Source organism: Oratosquilla oratoria, chromosome 14, assembly GCF_046742065.1.
Source record: "Oratosquilla oratoria isolate Oo_2021 chromosome 14, ASM4674206v1, whole genome shotgun sequence".
In the NCBI taxonomy this organism is placed as follows: Eukaryota; Metazoa; Arthropoda; class Malacostraca; order Stomatopoda; family Squillidae; genus Oratosquilla; species Oratosquilla oratoria.
Window position 1 is genome coordinate 19,148,991 of NC_134790.1, and position 20,106 is coordinate 19,169,096.

A 20,106-nucleotide genomic window follows, 5' to 3' on the forward strand; every position below is an offset into this window, starting at 1 on the left:
TTGAACTGAAGTAGATTAGATGAAATGTGATTAGCTTGCAGATTACAAACAACTGCATCAGCGTGAACTCACAGCCGACTTTGTCCGTCCCAACCACCATTGTCTACTCAGTAATGCTGACAATGCAACCTAGTCGGCTTTCATAAGGACCCTAACAATAAATGAATGAATGAATAAATAAATAAATAAATAAATAGATAAATAAATAAATAAATAAATAAATAAATAAATAAATAAATAAATAAATAAATAAATAAATGAATAAATAAATAAATAAATAAATAAATAAATAAACAAATTAAAAACGTCCTGGGACCCAGGCGTGTTTAGTGCGTCCGAATACATAGATGTACGTAATTCACCAAGGTCTTGGATCACGTGATGGACTCGTGATCGGTTACTAATACCCTCCCGGATGAGAACTCAGAGCTCATGTATGGATCGTGTGTGTGTGTATATAGTTCTTTTTTGCAGACATTTGTGATTATGCATACGCTACACACGGTTGTACATGGTCCCTCCCCCCGTGGCATCCTTCCCCCCTCTCCCCCGGGGTATCCCCCACTCTCCCCCGGGATATCTCGATCACTCTCCCCCGGGGGATCCCGACCACTCTCCCCTGGGGTATCCCGACCACTCTCCCCTGGAGTATCCCCCACTCTCCCCCGGGATATCTCGATCACTCTCCCCCGGGGGATCCCGACCACTCTCCCCCGGGGTATCCCACACTCTCCCAGGGATATCTCGATCACTCTCCCCCAGGTGTCCCTCCTCCATCTCCCCCGGGGGATCCCTCCCTCCTCTCCCCCAGGGTCACCTCACCGACCCCTGGGCCACACGGACTCTACCAATCCATTCATTTGATAACAAACCTGCACTATCGTCTATTTTTTTCTGTCTAAACAAATAAGAATATAAGGCATTTATTTCCAAACTAAATTTAAATATACAAAAGACGCTAGGTCCTTTTTTCATGTATCATTGTTTTTTTTATTATAATTTAATCATAAGTTATACGATTTATGATACCTAGGCCCTACGACAAGTCTATCATTTTGTATTTTAAAATTTCATTTATTATCTCCACTTAAATGAAAATCTGAATATCAGAGAAAGCGAGTGTTCACTGTTTCTACAACAATGTATTACTATTGAGCAACGACTACTGCGACACTATCGGCATGACGTCACAACAATGGCGACATGACGTCAGCAGAAGTTCGGTTACAGACAGCAATCACAGTAATAACATAAAGTTGTCCAATACTGGATTTAGAATGTAATGGATTTATAATTTTGGAAATTGGATTTAGGATATGAAAATGAAAATAACACCGACCTAATCGACATATTAGACAGAATGACGCTTGGGAGGGAAATGTTTGGGTCAAACTCGTTTTGATCGATTGAACAATCTTTTCAAATGTGGACTACTGTTGCAATGCAGAGATACAACTTGCATTTGTACGCTGACGACAACGTGCGGGCGTTTTTGTTTATTTATATGTTTGCATTTGAGTTTATGCAGCCCCCCCCTCCCTCAACGCCCCGAGTATGGTACACTCATCTCGAGTTTGATTCTCCTTGGATAAACACTTTTTAGTGCGAATTTGTGATTTGAATTACATTTGTGAATTATATATGATTTTACATACAGTTACGAGCAAAACAAAACAAGCCAACAGCATTATTCTTGGGGTTAAAATATCGGCGTGTTTCAAGTATCGGTTATCGCTTATCGATCCCCCCCCCCCAAATAACATTCCTGGATCCGCGCCTGATATATATATATATATATATATATATATATATATATATATGTATATATATATATATATATATATATATATATATATATATATATATATATATATATACACACACACACACGCACATATAGTTTTATCCTTGTGGTGGGTGGCTTGTCCGTGTGCTACATTGTATTACTCTCTGTGTGGGACTGCCCAGCATACACATCCTTCCTAGAGGTTGGTTGCTTCATCTTCACATGTATATATAAGCTTCCTCCATTGTCTCCCCCGTGTGCTTGTACGAATCGAGGTAGGATTTTACTCCATCCTGGAAAGGAATCAGATTCCATGTCTCTCTTAGTCTTTTGTCTCACCCTAGACGTCTTTTCCTCCCTTGTTAAACGGGTGGGCATGAAATGCGACGTGTTTTGCATACAATACTCTTTCTATTTATGCACATTGTCTTTTTATATGTCTTCTATTTTTGTGCCTGTTTTTTTTTCTCAGTATCTATATAAAGCTTCAAGTCTATATATATTTTTAAAATAAATTATCCATCCTGATGGGTTATTGAGGTAGACACTATCATACACAGGTGAGCGAGCGCACACACACACACACACACACACACACACACACAAGCTAGAACCATACACGAATTTGTGACTATGTAAGAGAATTGCAGAATTAAAGACGGGACCCCACGATCATTGCCTCTTTCCTGTATAGTACAAATACGTAAACACACACACTTTCCAGATACCTCCCACAGGGAACCACTTCCCTCATAATCTGACAAAATGGCGCGATGCAGCGTGTGAAAAGGGGAATATCTTATCTCCAAGTGGTTGCCTAAGTAGTTGACGAGATGCATTTACCCAAATGTGGCGTGGTCAGTCACGTGGTACTCGGGGGCGATTAGAAAGATAACATAAGGTCGTTGATGATAGCTATGTCGTCTGGAAGATCATGGACAACTTCCTTCGTAGGACTTCCTGCACGACAGTCGCATGAAACAGTCCCGAAGCTGAAATCCTTGACCGTTATCTCAATAAATCCTAGAAAAAAACAATTAAAAATAAAGAAAATTGTCTCAATTAGTTATTAATCTACTTACCTCTCCATCTACTTGTGTTTTATTCGTACATTTTTCTCTGTATTTTCTAATTAATCACGTATCTATTCTGAAGTATATCCAGACTGTTTTATGCCTTTTTTATTCAGGCTGTCCTCAGACTATTTTATTATCTTTTCTTCATCAATAAGCATAGGCCTAACGTCTTCCTTTTCCTATTATCAACTATTCGAGTCGACATGACGTCACACATCGCCGGCAAGGGGGCCATGTACTGTAGGCCTATACACCCTGTTCTGTTCTATATTTGGTGTGCACTGGGCAAGTTCGTACTCTGCGACGAAGAGGTAGCAGGCCCACAACCCACCACCCCTCACACACACACACACACACGACTCGTGGCGCGGTAGTTAGAGTTCTCGCCTGCCACTACGGCTGTCCTGGTTCGAATACAGCCCAGGGGTGAAATCATTTCAATATTGCTGCGTTGCAGGTCCTTACTTCAACTCTCGTGGGCGGGGAGTTGGGTGTGTGCGTGCGTGTAAATTTTTGAAAACAACGACATTCAAATGCGGTCTGTCAGCATGTTATACTTCATTTCGTAACCAGAGATCCAGCTGTAACTGAATAATAAATTAATCAGTGAAATTAAAATTGCATGTGTCATGAATTATAAACATACTATGTACATACACACACATACAATATATACATAGATCGGGCCATATATGAACTCTCAACACGTGATCAAAGACCGTGGTGAGTCTCTGAATTTCCACGGTCATCTTGAAACATTTAATCTTGGCCTCTTGTCTTGCCCCTCTCCTATTATGGCCTCGTAATATCAACAAATATGATGGTTAGATTTCCTAAGCTCTCTATTATATCATCTCCTAGTTTTATTTTCACCATCAGTTGACAAAACTTGTTTACTTTTCCTTTACATGTTATTTTCACATACCTCCATTTTTTTTTCTTGACTTTTTTCTAATGCCCAGCTTTCACACATGTACGTGATTACTGGTCTTATAATGGTGTTACATACCCTCCGTTTTATTTCCGTTTATCTATCTTTTCTCCAGAATATCCAGGAGCCCAGATTGCAGTAACATCTGTCTCCTACTCTATTTATCTATTTTCCAGTTCTATTTCCCCGTGTCATGGGGGACTTGTGTCACGTTTACAGGTCTTTTCACGAACGCAGAAGAAAAACTTGTTTTTAGCCAAACTGGTGAATCTGCCATCGACCGTAGGCATACAGATTATTTGGTGCTACTATAGCGTGAGTTAGTTTAACTCATGTCATCCAGAAGGTGCCAAGATAAGAGGGAAGGAGGGTGGAGGGGAGTGGAACATATAGGAAATGGAATGGGTGGGAGTGGTTTCTATGCCTTTTTCTTTTTGGCTACCCCCCATGTAGGGGGAAAAAGCCTGTGGTATATGTATGTATGTGCTATAACGTGAGGTCTACCGCCATATATCGCCTACTCAGGTGCAACCTGAGGTTTACCACGTGACCCGCGTTCCCTCGGCACGCTCCCCGCACCTGTCCATTAAACATGTGACCTGTCCAAATACATTAAAAACGTGACCTGTCCATGTGACCTGACCTAACCTTTTTTGTGTCATTCTTAGAAGATGTACGAAGTGTGTATCGCTAGAATAAATGTATGGGAATATATGATAACATGATTATTTTTACTTTTCTCCCTTTAATATGAATGTAATTAGAAATCCAACTAAGTAATTCCTAGGGTGTGTACAAAATATGTGTTTATCGCTGAAATAAATGTATGGAAATGGTAGATATCATGCTATATAAACTAACGGGAGGTAGACCTCACGCTAGTGTGGTAGACATAACGCTGTGGTAGCACCGATTATTTGTTCAAAGTGAATCCCCTTCAGAAGTTGATATTTTGAGGAAAAGGCTCACGGAAGTGTTGGGGCTTAGTTTCACTGACGAACAGCTGGGGAGGAAGGTGGGGGGGGGAAGGAGGGACCTTTTCTTCCTGGATGTCCTTCTCATGCGGATCAAGTCCTCATTCTTCTTCCAGTGTTTGCGCCTGAGCGGGAGGAGTATCCCTTGATGTTGGGTAACTCCTTGCAATAATTTTTTTTTTTTTTTTTTTTTTTTTTTTTTTAACTTGAGCTCTTCCACATTGTTCTCCTTGGCCCAGAGGCCAGTGTGCCCTAGTGATGATCCACCACTTTTGAAATAACTGGAAAATACAAATATTGTGTAGATTCTGAAACTATTAAAAATGTCCAGTACTATTATACACAGATTAACATAGATACAATATTGAATAGATGTAAATTGGTATTTGAAACATTATCATCGTTATCTAGATTACAGAAGCAGGAAGACGTCGTCACTATTCTTGAAAAAAAAAAATCGCCCTGAAAATTTATGAAATCAGTCAATCCTACGCAGGGTATTTACATGTCCAGTGACTAAGAGAATATATTGGTCATACGACTAGACAAATATGTTGTTGTGAACATTCCAATTTTTCCAATGAGAAAAAAAGGATAATCAGACTGATTAAATATTAGATAAATACATTTACACCAGCCGTTCTTGGCGGAAAATAGTAATTGGCAAAAATAGAAAAAAAAAAGTAATTGAATGAGATTGGAGGACTACAAACTGTTCAGCATAATTATTGAAGAAAATATCCGTCAAATTCAAATGAAATACGTATAACTGGCCCTTACGAAACATGTTTGTGCCTAGACCTTAATTCACAACATCATGTGTCCATAACGGCTGAATATTTGTTTACATTCGACAGACCAACTGATAACGCGTGACACTCGACTCTCCCAAGTTCACATTTAATCTTCCAAATCCAATTTCTTTAGACAAGAGCGTCAACAATTGCAGCAAATTTCACAACTTGAATTATAGTTCGGATTTCATCACATTTTTTCGTGAGAATTTAGGAACTTGCTATACTACAGAGATTAGATTGCAAACATTCAGTTATGCGGGAACATTGAATTAACTACACAAATTGCCTGTTTATAAAAAAATTTTTTTTTTTTAATGTGGAATCGTGACATCTCTTGTTAAATCATTACGGAGGGTATTTGAAAAATTATCTATATCTATGAAAAAAAAGAAAATCGTTCTTCCTCCAGGGCAAACAACCAGTGGTATTTGGCATTTATCAACATTTCTAAATAAAAACTCACAATGATTAACCCATGCCTGGATTCTATATACATTCTTCATTCATATTTTGCTTTTTCATTACGAAAAATTAAATTCCTGTCATTGAATACTTTAATGATTTTGTGATACGACGATAAGAGATAAGACATCTCAATGTTTTGGGTTCTCTCTGTCCTTGAATGGTCAACGACCGACGCGACGCCGTGACAGATGCGTATACACCTCAACGCACCCGAACTTCGAACCTACTGGTGATGAGAGTAGGAAGTCCACTGTACCTCTATGACGCCCTGACCAAAGTCCGCAGATGATACCCGTCCTCTAGTACACCCTTCTCACTGTCAGACAGATGTGTTTGTTGTGAGTATTTACCTAATCGTAGCATACATGAAAGGAGCAACGCTCGTTGAGTCATGTGCTGGATCCGTGTTCGACAGCCATCTCCCTCCCGGAAGAGAGCTCAGAGCTCGTATGACCGATCTATGGGTAATGGTGTGACCTGACACACACACACCCAACTCCCCGCTCACGAGAGTTGGAGTAACGACTCAAAGCGCACTGCGATACTGATATCATTTCAGCCCTGGGCAGGATTCGAACCCGGACCTCCGCAGCGACAGTCAGGAACTCTTTCAACCGCGCCACCGAGTCATGTGTGTGTGATAGAGAGAGAAAGAGAGAGAGAGAGAGGATCCACCACGGTCTTTCATCATGTGTTGAGAGTTCATGTATGGCCCGATCTATGTATGTATTGTGTGTGTGTGTGTGTGTGTACTTAGTATGTTTATAATTAATGACACATACAATTTCAATTTCATTGATTAATCTATCATTTAGTTACAGCTGGACCTCTGGTTATGAAATGAAGTATATCATGCTGACAGACCGCATGTGAATGTCGTTGTTTTCAAAACACGGTACTAAGGGATAATCTAGTATCACCGACAGTTTATGACGCTTCTACGCTTGTATACAATACCACGACAAAAGATCAAACTAAAGCCAGATTGTCCAGGATTAAACATTTACTGGCATCCCCAATGCAGAAACAGTACATATGAACCGACATAAACTTGCGCACTAAAAATTTGTTGGTACGTAGGGTTCTACAAACCAAAGAAAATGGCAGTATCTACCAGATGTTGCCGACACTTGGTCGTTCTTGGTGTCTGTTTATCTTGTAAGAAACGAGTGTAAAATACAGTATTCCCAAGCTACGAGGGTATTAATGCATCGCGTTAGGTTTGTATGCTGTGGGGTAAATGCAGTTTCAAAAGAATTATCTCCTGCAGTAATATGTGGAGTGGTTATGGGAGTATTAAGGTGGCCGCATACTAGATACTTCTCGCTAGCATGCTACGTGCTTTTGCTACTCTGAGTAGGAACTGCTTCAGTTACGATTTTTTTTCTTCAAATTTCCAAATGTGAATGAGGAACTAAGAATGTTAGACACATTGTTGAGATGTTCTCACAGAATTTTATAATATTGTAACCGAAGTGGTTTCTAATCAAACGAAGTAGCAAAAGCGAATAGCAGGGTTGTGTCACCTAAAATTAGGTTAAGTGCGACTTGTTTGAAGGGAGTGAGTGGGAAGTAGGAAGCTGTTGAAAGGGACCGTGCATATATGTGATTCTAGTAGAATATAGAGTATTGTAAGGAGGTTACCGCACGAGTAGGTGGATGGGTCGTTTCCAGTCACGCAATGGACATGTATGAGATGTGTCTTCTGCTCTTAGGCGTATTAATGTCGTCACAAAACGTCGGTTAATTTGACGAGATAATGACCATGGGTGAAAATGGGGTTTGTCGGGTTTTCCTCCCATCTTTAATGTCACACGTTTTGTATTGCAAATACGGTACAGTAGTCTGTTGCAGGCAGTGGGATGGACACAATATTGGGAGGGGTTGTCGCTGCATCGCGATCATACTTGTCGACTCGTTCGTAGCAGGGTATGCCAAAATGAAATGACATCCAGGACAAGGATGCCAGTTTAAGGCGGGAGACTTGAATGATCTTTGAGTAGATTTCGTTTATCAGTGGATGGCGGGAGTTGCATAACCCACTCCACGGTCAGAACGGGAGGCATCTGTGTATAATATAGGCAACGACAGAAGAATGGATATATGAATGGAGGAGTGATTTATGTTTTTGTTTTCTTAGTGTGAGGCAAAAGCGACGCACAGTGAAATGAGTAGCCAAGAAGCCAGGGGAGGTGCTGTAATTCGAAGGATGTCAATTATTTCTAGTGTGTATAGTAATTGTGCTATTCACGTACCATTTGGAAGGGTATAATGCAGATGTCTGTCGAATCCTTTATGGGCTGAAGAGAAAGTGAAAGTGGTGGAGCTCTTGATGCAGTAAAAATATTTCAGCGATGTCAAAGAACAATGGATGTCCAAAGGCGTTAGGGTTATCTATTTTCTGTATACAGTTTAACCCTTTCACTGTGGTACAGCAGAGGACACCTGTACTAAGGGAGATGCTGTGTGTGTGGCTTAATATTTGGACAACTATGTGTTATGCAGATGAGTAGGGTTGGCATCCATAATTTATTTGACTTTGTAAGAAGGTCTGGTAGAGACTACATAGGGATTGGTTATCAGTTCACCAGCGCGTGTAGAATAATAATTACAAAGGATAACAGGTTGAGATGCAGGACGTTTTTAGGTGCTTAAGGTGACTGTTGAAGATCAGACCCAGGAATTGTGTCCATTTGACTAGTGGAAGGATAGTGTTACTTATTTGTATTGATAGTGTCTTTGCATCAATGTCTACTAAAGTGGATGGTGACTGATTCTGAGGTAGAACAGTAGAATCTGTGGTCTTCAATTCTTTGGAGAAGGAAATTAATGTATACAGAGCATAGAGCTAGATAACATAATTGATGCATAGATTAGTGGTAATTTTGGATGGGGATATGTTTGGTAACAGGATCAATTGCTATGGTAAAAAGAAGGATGCTGAGAATGCATCCTTGGAGGAACTACTACTTCTTTGATATGTGAAGAGGATAGGATCGTTCATACAAATGGGCTATTGGTATACTAAAGGTGGGTGAAGCTCTATATTAGTTTTGGAAGAAGAGTTTTTCTGGATTCATTTCCAGGGCATGTCATGTGCTTTTTCCAGGTTGTAAAATGCAATACAGGCATGGTTGTTAGTGAATGCAGTATGATTGTTGTTTCTTTTTGCATCAGAATATCTGTGATGCTGTGTCCTGCTTGGCGGCCCATTTCAAGAAATGATAGGGAATAGTGTTCCAGCAGTTGGGAGAGTTGGAATGAGATCCCCCCCCCTCAGAATTCGACAAGAACGATTTAGGGCCATACTTTTAAATCTTTTCGCCAGCCCTGTTTGACAAGGCAATTTGTGATAGCAATTGGAGGGCAGTTTTTTAGGTCTGGGGAGAGAGGAAATTGTTAAGTTTTCTCTATGTGGCTGGGAAGTTACCTTCTTCCCATATTTGGTTGAAAAGGTTCAGTATAGACAATTTTCAGTTGGATGTGGATGTCATATTTTAGTGTATGTTGTCTGGGCTTTGGGTTGTGCTTTGCAATTGGAAAGTGAAGTGCATCATTCTGCTTCTGTAAACAGTTGGTTATAGTCTTGGGAGGAACGAGATGTGAGGTTTGGTGGTGGTTGTGATTCAAGGGTGGTCGTTTGGGATACAAAATTGGGTCCATGGTTTGTATGTGCTTCAGCCATTTGAAGGGGTGGGGAGATTGGGTGCTGATCTGGAGGACATGGGAGACTGAAGATAATCAAGATTTCTTTTTTTAACTTGTTTCATATTTTGCTTTTGTTTACTTATTTATTTACTTGTTTATTAAAGAAAGTTAGTTCACTACAGTGAACTGTCTTTGAAAGCAGTGAAAGATTGTTTCTTTTGCTTTATGAGCTGACACAATCTGGATTTCACCTGGAACTGGGCAGTGAAACGTGAATGGTGAAGGTTTTGGAATTGAAGTGGTGCTCTTATGTGATTTGTAAGACGTTGGTGCTGTGTCCACTGTTGAGAGATCTCTTACAGTATGATGCTGCACTAACATCTCCCACAGACAAATCCCTCTCAAGAGAAGAACTATTCTGGTATGCTTGTGTTTAGGATATCAACCCAGCATCAAAACAGGATCAACACAGAATACGCCGTCACAGAATCAAATTGCCCTAAATGCAACCATCACATAGAAGACAATGAACAGCTAACCCTACAGTGCCCTCATACCAGGGTCCCGACAAGGGGAGGGGCAATGCCCTGAGGCAGCACTTTTTTTTGGGGGGGGGGGGGAGGGGGAGGGGGGAGGGAGAGTCACTTTTGGTGAAAAGAAGGTAAAGCAAATTCCCCCTAATGTACTTTTAATGCACGATTTATTTATCATGAATTGTGTGTATGAATGATGTGTGTATAAATATTGTTTTGTGGATGAATGTTAGATGTGAATTGTGCTAGTGACCATCAGATGTGGAAGGTGGTGGTAGTGGTGGTGGGGTGGGGTGCCACTTTTCGACTCTTCCCGGGGCGGCACTAACACGTCGGGGCCCTGCCTCGTACACAACACAGTACAGTGAGACCTCTCATTAACGGACGTTAATTAGCTGTGGTTGTGGTGTTTTTGGTGCTGTTGTTTAGTGTGTGCAATCAATATGTCACACAAAAACCACTCCAAAACACCAAAAACACAGCTACTTAACGTCCGTTAATGAGAGGTCTTACTGTATTCCTTCTTTGAGTGACCTACTGTACAGGCTGACCCGACGGCCATAGCTAATTACCTAGGAGCCGTAGGTCTCCTACAAGAGTGACCTGGGTCAATGGACTGACTGATTGGCTATGATGATGCATGAAAGGTTTTCCAGTTTGCATGGGGGATCATTGGGGTTGTGGGGTTGGAGGGGAGCATACAAGGGATGTAAAGAATGGCAAGTGGTCACTATGGTGTAGTTCTGGTATTACAGACCATTTGAAATCAAGGAAGTCAGGTGTACATAGAGATATATTGATGGAAGTGTAGGATAGTGTTTGAAGATGAAAGGCTGAATTGGTCAATGTTAAGATTAGATAGAGAATTGTTAGTTGGGAGGTTATCTGTTTATCTAGTGTGGCTGTGAGTCCCTATAAAGGGTGTCTGGCATTAAGGCCTCCCAGAAGGAGGGTTAGTTGGGTAAGGAGACCAGATAGTTTCTGAAATTATGTTTTCTGATGGGGGTAATGACAAAAGCAGATGGTTTGTGGCCACTGAGGAGTTTTCTCCCCCCTTATAAGGGAGGTAGCCAGCCTAGGCATGCACCCACCCTCCACTCATCTACTGGTGTGGTGTTTTAATGTACTCAGGCCCCTTGCTCTATTATTTCTACTTGGGGTGACAAGAGGAGATTGGGAGCAATGGGGTGGGTAGGGGGAAGGGGGGGTGATTTGGTGGTGGGAGGTTGTGCGGGGGTTTCTAATGTTGTATTTGTGGCTTTTCTTGGTGAAATTAATCAGGCAAGAATATTGGGGGCGGTGTCATAGAGTGGTAAATTGCCCTGCTCTTGTATATAGTTCCTGGTTTGGCCATCATGGATCTTACTTGGTTTTGATTTTCCCAGATGTTAATAGGTTCTTAGCCTTGAGGGCAATGAATTTCTTACATATATCTGTGGCTTTTTCCCCCTTACAAGGGAGGTAGCCAAAGTCAAAAGGCATAATTCCATTCCCACCAGGCGTGGATACAAAGGGGAGGGGGGAAGGCAGCCCCCCCCCCAAACACCCCGAGTATGGTACACATTCATAATCAGTCAGTATTTGTATGTGATGGGGTATGTCGTTTTTGTCAAACATTTGATTCATTTGTGAAGGCAGCCGTGTAGGTTTTTCTGTTTGTATCTGCATGTTCATTTTCTGTTTGTATCTTGAGGAAGCTGGTGGCAGAGTTTGGGAGAGTATGTGATAGAAGAAAGCTAAAGATAAATGTGGGTAAAAGTAAGGTGATGAGATGTACAAGGGGTGAAAGTGGCAGTAGACTGGAAGTGAACATTAAGGGAGAGCGACTGGAGGAAGTGGATAGTTTTAGATACTTGGGTGCAAGTGTAGCAGGAAAAGGTGGAGTGAAGGTGGAGGTAGAATGTAGATTGAGAGAAGCGAGTAAATGCCTTGGTGGTTTAAAGAGTGTAATGAGAAATAGACATTTGGGAATGGATGCAAAGAGGAGACTGTATGAAGGAGTGATTGTGCCAACAGCACTGTATGGGGCAGAAACGTGGAACATAAGAGAAGAAGAGAGAAGGAGTTTGAATGTGTTTGAGATGAGGTGTCTGAGAAGTATGGTGGGGGTTACTAGGCTAGATAGAGTGAGAAATGAGGAGGTGAGGAGGAGAACAGGGGTGAAAAAGGTTTTGGGAGAGAGGGTTGATGAAAGAATATTAGGATGGTTTGGACACATGGAAAGAATGAGTGAAGAAAGACTAGTAAAAGAGGTATGGAAGGCAGATGTGGAGGGAGTGAACATGAGGGGACGTCCTAGAATGAGGTGGATGGATGGGGTGAAGGGGGCTTTGGGGAAGAGGGGAATGTCTGTTGAGGAAGGAAGGGAGAGGACGGAAGACAGAGGTGAGTGGAGAATGGTTGTATATGGATGATGTTGTGACTGCATGAGGAGGAATGGGCGGGGGGGTGGGGGGTGGGGTAGTATGTGTGAGTAAATTTTGACGCAGCCCGAAGGGATTTCTCCCCGTCCTCTCCTTATATGCAAAGGGGGACGGAGAGGGGGGGTCGCCGATTAAATGAAGCGGCCTTGCTGTGGATGTACTGTGTCTTGCGACACTGCTTCTGACCCAGGGCGGTGGGCAGGGTTCAGGGATGACCCATCATCCAGGAGGTGCTCAGATGAGAGGAAGGGTGGGAGGGGTGTGGAGTGTATTTAGGGGTGAAATGGGTGGGAGTGTTTTTATGCCTTTCCCTTTGTGGCTACCTCCCTTGGAAGGGGGAAAAAGCCTTGGTATATGTATGTATGTATGTATGTATGTATCTGCATGTTATTTTCATTAATAATAATATAATTTTTTCACTCATCTCAAGTTTGATTCTCCTTGGATAAACACTTTTTAGTGCGAATTTATGATTTGAATTATATTTGTGAATTATATATGATTTTACATACAATTACGAGCAAAACAGACTTAGGTTTCTGGACCAATCTCCAAGCCAACAGCATTATTCTTGGGGTTAAAATATCGGTGTGTTATCTGTTTCCCCCCCCCCCAAATAACATTCCTGGATCTGCGTCTAATTCCACCCATTTCATCTCCACTCTTATTCACCCCCCTTCCTTCCCTCTTTTCTTGGCTCATCATGGATGACGAGTCATCCCTGTACCTTGCCCACTGGCCTGAGTCATAAACATAAACGTTGCAAAATATTGTGCACTGTAAAAAGGATGAAGGATGACTTTGACTAGATTTTGTTCACTATCAGTACTCCCCTTTCAATACACAGCTCCAAAATCTCTTGCTACCGTTCCTTCTTGACACACAAAACCTCCCTACTACTCCATCTACCAGCTCATCTACTCTAGCATTAACATCCCCTGGCACCACTACATACACATATTTTCTCCCAACACTCTTCATATACCCATCTACATCATTTCAAAATGCAAAGGATTACAAAGGCAGAGCATGCCGACAGGAGACCTTTTGGTCCATATTTAGGTCGGATGCAAAAAAAAATAATAATAAATGAATAAATAAAAACTATAGTAATGTAGACAAATAAAATACACAAATAAATGCATAATAAAATACACAAATAAATGCATAATAAAATACACAAATAAATGCCTCTCTCTCCTTCTCACTTTTTGTATTACTTGGGTTGTATGCACTCACAGATCACACCATCATTCTCAAGGATACTTCTTTCCACTCCATCATGCATTTAACCTTAGTATTTACCATCAATCCCCATTCTTACCCCACCTTCTCACCACTGCTGACATCCTACCTACCACACTCCCTTAGTCAAACTCACGTTTCCCTTTCAGTCTTGTTTCACTCAGTGTCAAAACATCAATCTTTCTGAATTAATTAATTAATTATGGCATTGAGTTTCACAGGTGGAGTCAAGAAAAGAGGGAGGGAGGGTGGGGTGGTGAACGGGAGTGGAGCACGTGGGGATGAAATGGGTGGGAGTGGATTTATGCCTTTGACTTTGGCTCCTTTGTATGGGTACGAGTTTCATACATACATACATATACCAAAGGCTTCCCCCCCCCTTACATGGGGGGGGTAGCCAAAAAGAAAAAGGCATAGAAACCACTCCCACCCATTCCATTTCCTATATATTCCACTCCCCTCCCTCCCTCTATCTTGGCACCTCCTGGATGACGGGCCATCCCTGCATCCTGTCCACTGCCCTGAGTCAGAAGCACTGTCACAAGACACAGCACATCCATAGCAAGGCAGCTTCATAACGTTACACAAAGTGGAAAACCTGCAGGCCCGCAATGGCTGGTAACGGTCCTCAGTCTCTCCCAAGGATCTTCCTGGGAAGAAACTTTGGACTGGTGTCTGTTGTATTAGTGTGGAACTAAAGTGGTATATGAAAGGGAGAAATCACCAGTTGTTAGTGTGTCAGCTCCCCCATGTATAAAAAAGGGTAAATATACAGTTGATGTTGACAGAGATCTTGGTCCCAGTTTGGAGACAGAGTGTCAGCCCCTCAGGGCTGCACCTCCTAATGGCAGACAGATTTGACAGGTTTCGAAAATGGTCAACTTCACTGTCCGTCTTGCAGGACCACCATATGCAGTTACCCCTTTCCTGGTTCCTCTTTCTTCTTAAACATAAACAATAACAACTTATGCCATTAATTTCACCAACTGTAAATCAAGCCCTCTACAGGAGCAGGCATAAATCATAGAACCCTCTCAAAGATCTCTTCAGGAAAGTCTTGAATTGTTGTTTATGTTGTATTAGAAGATGGTGCCCCTACAGTGGACAGTACCCCTTACAGAGAACTTTGTAGCATAGAACTGAAAGAACCATGCCCATGGTTCAACTTCACCGGTGGCAGGATTCGAACCGCCATCCCATCGACATAACCCGTTCAGCCAGTAACCTTTCCTACACAAATGTGTAGAGCAAGAGAATACTCCAGGTGCCGCCCCCCCCTTTTATTTTTATTCCAGAAATCAATATTAAATCCACGTAGAACCTCCACGAGTGAGGTGGGGTTGGTGAGGGAGTTTATTTGTAGATATACGAGACATATGGGCGATTTCCAATTTTTTTTTCCCTAAGATGTTCGGAGAGTTCTCCTACAGCACTACTCAAATACTACTCTTCCTCCACAAGCATACATAATCATATCACTCACTGCTCCATCAACAAACTGAAAGATTACACATTGCTGAATGCCAGATCTCATGATATCCATCCTTCTGAATCCTCTCCCCCCCAGGACAGAGTCTACCTGGCCAGACTGCAGAGCAGCCACCATGCAGCCCTTCCAAGCTACCAGAAGTGGCTGGATGACCACATTGCAGATAACTGTCCTGGATGCAACAATTCACCCCATACTAAACAACACATTATGGAGGACTGAGGGAGAGAGGACAAACGCAGAGTATGGGATCCAATGTATTTAACGTAACAAGCAATTTAAGCAAATTGTATTTACACCATTTTTATGTTTGTTTATCCCCACAAGCTTGGGCTATACAAGGAGTCAGATGTTTCTCCATGGTTATTTCTGAAGAAGCCCTGCTGGGCAAAACGTTAAATACATTGGATCCCATACTCTGTGTTTGGACTCTCTCCCACAGTGCTGTTGCAGTTGTTGCTGCTTTTACTCATGGAGGACTGAATTGTAAAGAATTATGAATGCGTACAGCACAATAAGGGATTTCAGGGAAAACCCGGCTCCAGATGTGGTGATTCTCTGGAAGGAGGGACTGTTTGGCCAAACAGTTTAAAGAACAACAACAACAAAGCACCCATCATATACTAACATTCATATAATGTTTGATTATTACTCACTGCTTCTCACCCAGGGCAGTGGACAGGATGCAGGGATGATCCGTCATCCAGGAGGTGCCAAGATAAGAGGGAGGGAGGAGGGGAGTAGAATATGTAGGGAATGGAATGGGAGTGGTTTATATGCATTTTTCTTTTTGGCTACCCCCTGTCTAAGGGGGAAAAAGCCTTTGGTATATGTATGTATGAATTATTCAGGATCAAAGTCTACTCTTTGTACTTTGTACCTACGCACCAAAAGGAATTTTCCCCCTAGTACGGGAGGTAGTCACTCCTTTGACAGTACATAAAAATGAAAGATCATTTTTATGCAAGTTCTTGGAAGCTCACATCAAGTACACCCTGTGGAACAAGAAACATAGCCTACTCCTACATCCTACTTTTGGAAGTACACCAGAATACATGTTCATTGAAACAAAACCCTAATTCACAGATGCTGAAATCATTTAACATAAAGCACCCCTACAGACCTCGTGTGATGTTATTTTGTGATCGAGGCTAATTCGCACTCAAGAATGCTCATCATTCTTGGCTTCTACTATCCTCCTCAATTGTCTTTTTCCAACCCCTCAGCACAGTACTATCCTCAAGGATGGTTGTACTGGTTATTGATTACAAAATGTAAACAAAGCATACATTCACACTAAGTGACCCATTCTTGCCAGCTGTCCCATCTCGCCACCTTGGGGATGATGGATCACCTACTCCCTGCTACACTGTGTATTTACGTAGTTGGAATGGGTGGGAATGATTTTATGCCTTTTCCTTTTTGGCTACCTCCCTTGTAAGGGGGAAAAAGCCTTGGTATATGTAAGTATGTATTATATGGGAAGGGAGCTATGCTCATAGTGACCTGTCTTTGTATCTTTCAGCATCTAGTTTGTTCTTAAATTCTTGTATAGTTTTTGCACACAATGCAGCAAGGCACAGCACCACTTCAGGACCCAACCAGTGACAGTTATCAACTACCTTATAAATACAGTAATCCCAACCTGGATCATGAGGCAATTGGTAGGCTGATTATGAATAACCCTTAACCCCTCGAGTACCGAATGTGTGTTTTGCGACACCTGCGTGTCACGGCTGAGTGCACCCGCCAGGAACCGAGCGTGCTCCCCGTGACACAGTTATAAGCTGTGTGTATTGAGGGCTCTCAAGGCCTCGGTTTCTGGGTTATTTCTACCCACGTGGTGGCAAGTGTTTGTGTTTACAAACATAAGGCTCCAGCCATTCGTGGGACGGTTTGAAACGTTTGTTTACGTAAGGTTGACGGGTCAGTAACGACGGGGTTAATAAGCCCTTGAGTGATAGTGAGCTAATTGAATGTACACAAAAAGACAGAGTAAATACAGTACATTTAATCTTGATCATGACATGGAAATCACATAAAGCAAAACATCTGTGTACAATATGAAACAAGGAATCATAGTTTAGTTACAAAATCTAACCATCTTTCTCCAACTGAAACATACGTGTTAACAAATCCAAAGCTACAATGACATAATATCACTGTAACTACCACGACCAAGCTTTTTTCCAATTTCATTTCGGAAATTTTCAGCCATGAAAGTTAAACTAAATCTGCCTATGAACCTTTGACAATTAAAGATAAAGACCCTCAGGTGTTCCTTCGTTCTTTCTGTACAACACATTCTCCTTCGACTTCTTGAAGTCTTCATTGGTCACCTTCATACGACGTTCTCTTAGGGCCATGAGACCAGCCTCAGTGCAAATCGCCTGCCAAAAACACATTACTGGGTCAGTTTCAACCACACGACAGAAAAATATCAATAATGAAGTACAGTCCAAAAAACAGTAATCTCTGAACAAATGGTATTTGCTACCTACCTTGATGTCTGCCCCTGACAAATCATCCTTGGCCATAATAAGCTCATCCAAATTAACATCTTCAGCTAAAGTCATTCTTGAAGTGTGAATCTGGAAGATGCGTCGCTTAGTCTTTTCGTCAGGGAGCGGGAATTCAATCTTGCGATCAATACGGCCAGGTCGAATTAGGGCAGGGTCAAGGGTTTCAATTCTGTTTGTGGCCATAATCACCTGAAAATAAAGACATTGGTACATACATATACCAAGGCTATTTCCCCCTTACAAGGGAGGTAGCCAAAAAGAAAAAAAGGCATAAAATCATTCCCACCCACTCCATCCATTAACACACTCCACTCCCCTCCACCCTCCCTCCCCCATATCACCTCAAAAAGCATACAAAATATATTAGTAAAGCAACAATGATAATCTATTCTATATATCAAATGGATTCTTCCCTCTTATAAGGGAGGTAGCCAGCCAAGGTAAACACCCACTCTTTACCCATTTGCTTTTCCACATGTTACGGTGGTATTCTAAAAAGAAAAGAAAAGAAAAGAAAAGATGAGGAAAAAAAAAAAATCCTTATACATATCCTTGGATGGCGAGGATTTATGTAAGGAAAGAATTTTTCATGAATATCACTAAGAATCTTGTGTAGTATTTTAAAAAAATTCTTTCCTTAAATAAATCTTTCCTTTTCAAGGATTCATACAAGATCTAAATAAGGATTTTTTTTTCTTTTTTAAATAAGAAAACCACCGTTAGCTCCTTGTGGATGAAGAGCCATCCCTGCCCAGGTCAGAAGCAATGCAGCAAGACACAGCATCTCCACAATAAGGCCCGACACCCAAAACTGGGTTACCACCACCGATTCATTACATATATACATGCATACATGTACCAACAGCTTTTTCCCCCTTACAACGGCAGTAACCAAAAAAATAAAGACATAAAACCCACTCCCACCCATTCCATCCCCACATACTCCACCCTCATCCACCCCCTTTCCTCCCTCTATCTTGGCTCCTCCTGGATGATGGGTCATTCCTGCATCTCGCCCACTGCTCTGGGTCAGAAGCAGTGTTGCAAGACACAGCACATCCACAGCAACGCCGCTTCTTTAAATCAGCAACCCCCCTCTCTGTCCCCTCATGATAAACAATATCAATAATGACATTTATCTATATGTTTACCAAAAGTTTCTTCATCCTTGTAAGAGAGGTATCCAGCCAAGGCACGTACCCATCTATCACTCATTTGTTCCCCTTTTATCTTAACTTCTTGTGGAAGAAAGGTCATCCCTGTTTCTTACCCCCTCCCTGGGTCAGAAACAATGAAGCAAGATAGATAGCACATCCACATCAGGGTACCAATGCTTCATTTACATTAATTATTACCAAGAACAAATATACATCCATCACCACCCCACCCCCATCCATCCACAACACACTGTCCCCTCCACAAGCTCCCTCCCTTCACTTCTTTTTGACAGTCTTTATTCACCCAATCTCTACATATACCCACACTATCTCAGCCTTCTTTGATCAACCTTATCTGCCAGTTCTCTTTCCACCACCACACTATGCCTCACCTCCACATTACTTGCTCTATCCAACTTCGTAAAACCCGCCACACTTCTCAAACACGTCTGGCCTTCTTTCTGCCTTTTTCAAATTCCAAGTCTCCACTTCTTACAGTGCTGTGATCACAATCGCCCACTCCCATGGTCCCTTCCCTGTGTTAATCCCCACATACTTATTTCTTATAACACTTTCCATTTCCCCCAGACATTTATCTGCTTGGCACCAATGACAGGCACTTGCATGCGTCTTGGAAGATGATACAGAAAAAACTACCCATTTTTCAAAGCTCAACAATCCTCTGAGTGACTGATACTCTGCCTCCAAATTTGGCCCAACATCTATCAACTTCAACTGTATTTCTTACCATTCTTTACACAGAGAGAGTTGATAACATGTAATTACTCCTGTACTTCTACCACCTTTAACTGGAGAAATGTAAAAAGTCCAACAAATAGAATAGAGACAATAGTCCAAAGTTTACCCCCCCATGATATCTGTGGGATGCACAGAGGACTGTTGTCACCTATTCTGTTGCTTGGGACTTCCAGTTGGTGAAACTGACAGGATAAAGGAGAAAGTATCTGGAACCTACAATTATTCCAGAGTCAAATACTACAGAACAGAATAAGGGAACATTCAGTGTTGCTTCCTGCTATTACTTTAATTTCTGCTATTA

General features: G+C 41.7%; 1 protein-coding gene across 1 annotated transcript in view; it reads right to left on the minus strand.

The window, feature by feature from the left end:
• Positions 1–17,363: 17,363 nt before the first annotated feature.
• The window catches only part of Rpt2 (26S proteasome regulatory subunit Rpt2), a 31,346-nt gene continuing 28,603 nt past the window's right edge, over positions 17,364–20,106 (minus strand). Inside the window, exons 8-9 of the mRNA XM_076197795.1 lie at positions 17,869–18,078; positions 17,364–17,757 (exon numbers count right to left, since the gene is read on the minus strand). Of these exons, the coding sequence (XP_076053910.1) occupies positions 17,623–17,757; positions 17,869–18,078 (345 nt within the window). The 3' untranslated portion in view covers positions 17,364–17,622. The remainder of the gene's footprint in view (positions 17,758–17,868; positions 18,079–20,106) is intronic.